A 2,292-nucleotide genomic window follows, 5' to 3' on the forward strand; every position below is an offset into this window, starting at 1 on the left:
GTGTGTTGAAGGTTCGGAAGTTGGAATTATGATAAGAGAAACCGAGGATTGAGATGGTCGGGATTGTGTATTAGACATGATGTGATTGATTGAGTTGGTATTGCCTTCTTTATTTGAATACATTCTTACTTGTCTCTGTTCCTGTTGTGTCAGTGTTGATTTACTTGGTTATCTGATTTACTTGGTTATCTGACTTACTATTATCTGATTTACTTGGTTATCTAATTTGCTTGGTTATCTGATTTACTTGGGTATCGTTCGTTACTACCCGTGTTCTCCCTTTATCGTTCCTACTGTTTGTATCTTGATTTCTCTCCGCCGTGGTGTGCTCATACTACTTCTGTACATTTTTGTGTACAGATCCAGGTATTGATCGTAGCTGTGCGGGTCGTCGCGGTGGAGACTCACGGTAACCTGTTGCTGCGTTCGCAGGCCTCGGAGTCACCTTCGTTTGTATTTACGTTCCATTGATTCCTTCTCGTTCTAGAACAGTGTTGTATTTATTTTGTATAACTACTCTTAGAAAGGCTTATGACTTGTATCACCGGTTTTGGGAATTGTGATTTATTGATAGTTATTAATTTGAAGTCAGTAAATGTTAGGCTTACCTAGTTTAGAGACTAGGTGCCATCACGACTCCTTCGGAGGGATTTTGGGTCGTGACAGAAAGGATATCTTATTTCTCGTCCTTGGACTGTCATTATATTAATGTTATTCATGCTTAGCATAAAACTTAAATTGTATTATTATTGTCCCTAGTAGGTGTCAAGTCGACCCCTCGTCACTACTTCTTCAAGGTTAGACTGGATACTTACTGGGTACATGTTATTTATGTACTCATACTACGCTAATGTACTTAAGTGTACAGGATCTGAGAGAGGTGCATCTAGCTACCCGTCCGGCGCTCGTTCCTGATACTTGATCGAGAACCTATAATGGAATTTAGGTCATGATAGCTAAAAAGAATCAAACCGAAACAACTTTGATTTTTCTACTCCAACTTTGAATTAGCCTTTCCAACCGAGACAAACATTAGATAAATCTAAAGATTAGACGCATACACTAAAAGATCAAATTTATGAAGCAATATATTGGCCTCCTACTGAAGTGAGGCATAACATAGTGGCTCTTTTAAGCTTATGAAAAGAAGAAAAATATGAAGGTAAAGAATAAACATCACTAAATAAAAAAATTACAAAAGGTGTTAAAAATAATCTCTTATAATATTTATGTTGTTCTCCAGGCCATGCAAAACAGGAAAATTTGCACATGCATAGAGCTTCAAATTCCTGCCCCCTTTTTTCTCTAATGGGACAAGCATGAAAATAAACGCTAGAAAAATAATCTTGCAAACTGATAAGTTTTAATTCTGTAGAGCATTAAGAGAGATTAAAGTCTCCACATATGTTCGATCGATGAACAACAATGGCTGAGGCCCAGTAATTTTGAATTCCCGTTTCAGCTTTCGTCTTGCTTCAAATCCAGCAACTTTAACTTGATTGAACTTTTGAGTTTTTGAATCATAAACTACATATTCCTTTTTGTCCCTTCTAAAATACAACATGTCTCCACCACCCTTCTTAAGGAACACAGGCTCAAATTCAGATTCCGTAATTGCCAACATTTTAGTCCAAGAATTGCTCTTTTTCTGAACTTCCAATTCGACCATCATATTGTACTTAGCCAAATACAAGCATTCTCCTAGAGTAATAAAAGATGTAGTAGGGAACGGAAGACGGATTGTTGTGGATTCACTGAGGTCTGGATTCCAAAAAATAACTTTGTCAGGTAATGGAAAAGCTAGAAGAAAGAAACCATTGGTGCAAGAATTCATAAATCTTTTGGTCAATGAAATACTGATTTGTGAAGGTGGTTCAATAAGTGGGGCGTCTAAAGAGAATCGTCGATGGTTCTCGAGGGCTTGTAAGATTTTATTCAAGCAATAATGTTGCTTGGCGAATTGAGAATCTTCAATTAGAGAACGCCATGTTTTGCAAACGCTTTTGAACCGTAGAAGCGATTTCTCAGGAAGCATTAGCAATATATCAATGGTGATATCATTGGGAAAGTTATTAGACATTTGGGTTTGAGCTGCTGCCTTTGATGTACGTAGAATGATATATACTTATTCAATAGGGTTAGGGCTTAATATATATATATATATATATATATATATATATATATATATATATATATATATATATATATATATATATATGGGTAGAAGACAAACTATTTGACTCCACGTTTCTTCTGTTAAAGGATTCTTAAGTTTTTTTTTTTTTTTTTTTG

General features: G+C 35.7%; 1 protein-coding gene across 1 annotated transcript; it reads right to left on the minus strand.

The window, feature by feature from the left end:
• Positions 1-1,363: 1,363 nt before the first annotated feature.
• LOC109214098 (F-box protein At5g49610-like) lies at positions 1,364-2,080 on the minus strand. The gene has a single exon (XM_019377987.1). The coding sequence runs from the start codon at positions 2,078-2,080 to the stop codon at positions 1,364-1,366; it is 717 nt and encodes a 238-aa protein (XP_019233532.1).
• Between the last annotated feature and the right edge of the window lie 212 nt (positions 2,081-2,292).

This window comes from Nicotiana attenuata, unplaced genomic scaffold, assembly GCF_001879085.1.
Source record: "Nicotiana attenuata strain UT unplaced genomic scaffold, NIATTr2, whole genome shotgun sequence".
In the NCBI taxonomy this organism is placed as follows: domain Eukaryota; kingdom Viridiplantae; phylum Streptophyta; class Magnoliopsida; order Solanales; family Solanaceae; genus Nicotiana; species Nicotiana attenuata.

Coding starts and splice junctions, on each gene's coding strand:
- LOC109214098 (XM_019377987.1), bottom strand. CDS start 2,080: ATGTCTAATAACTTTCCCAATGATATCACCATTGATATATTGCTAATG.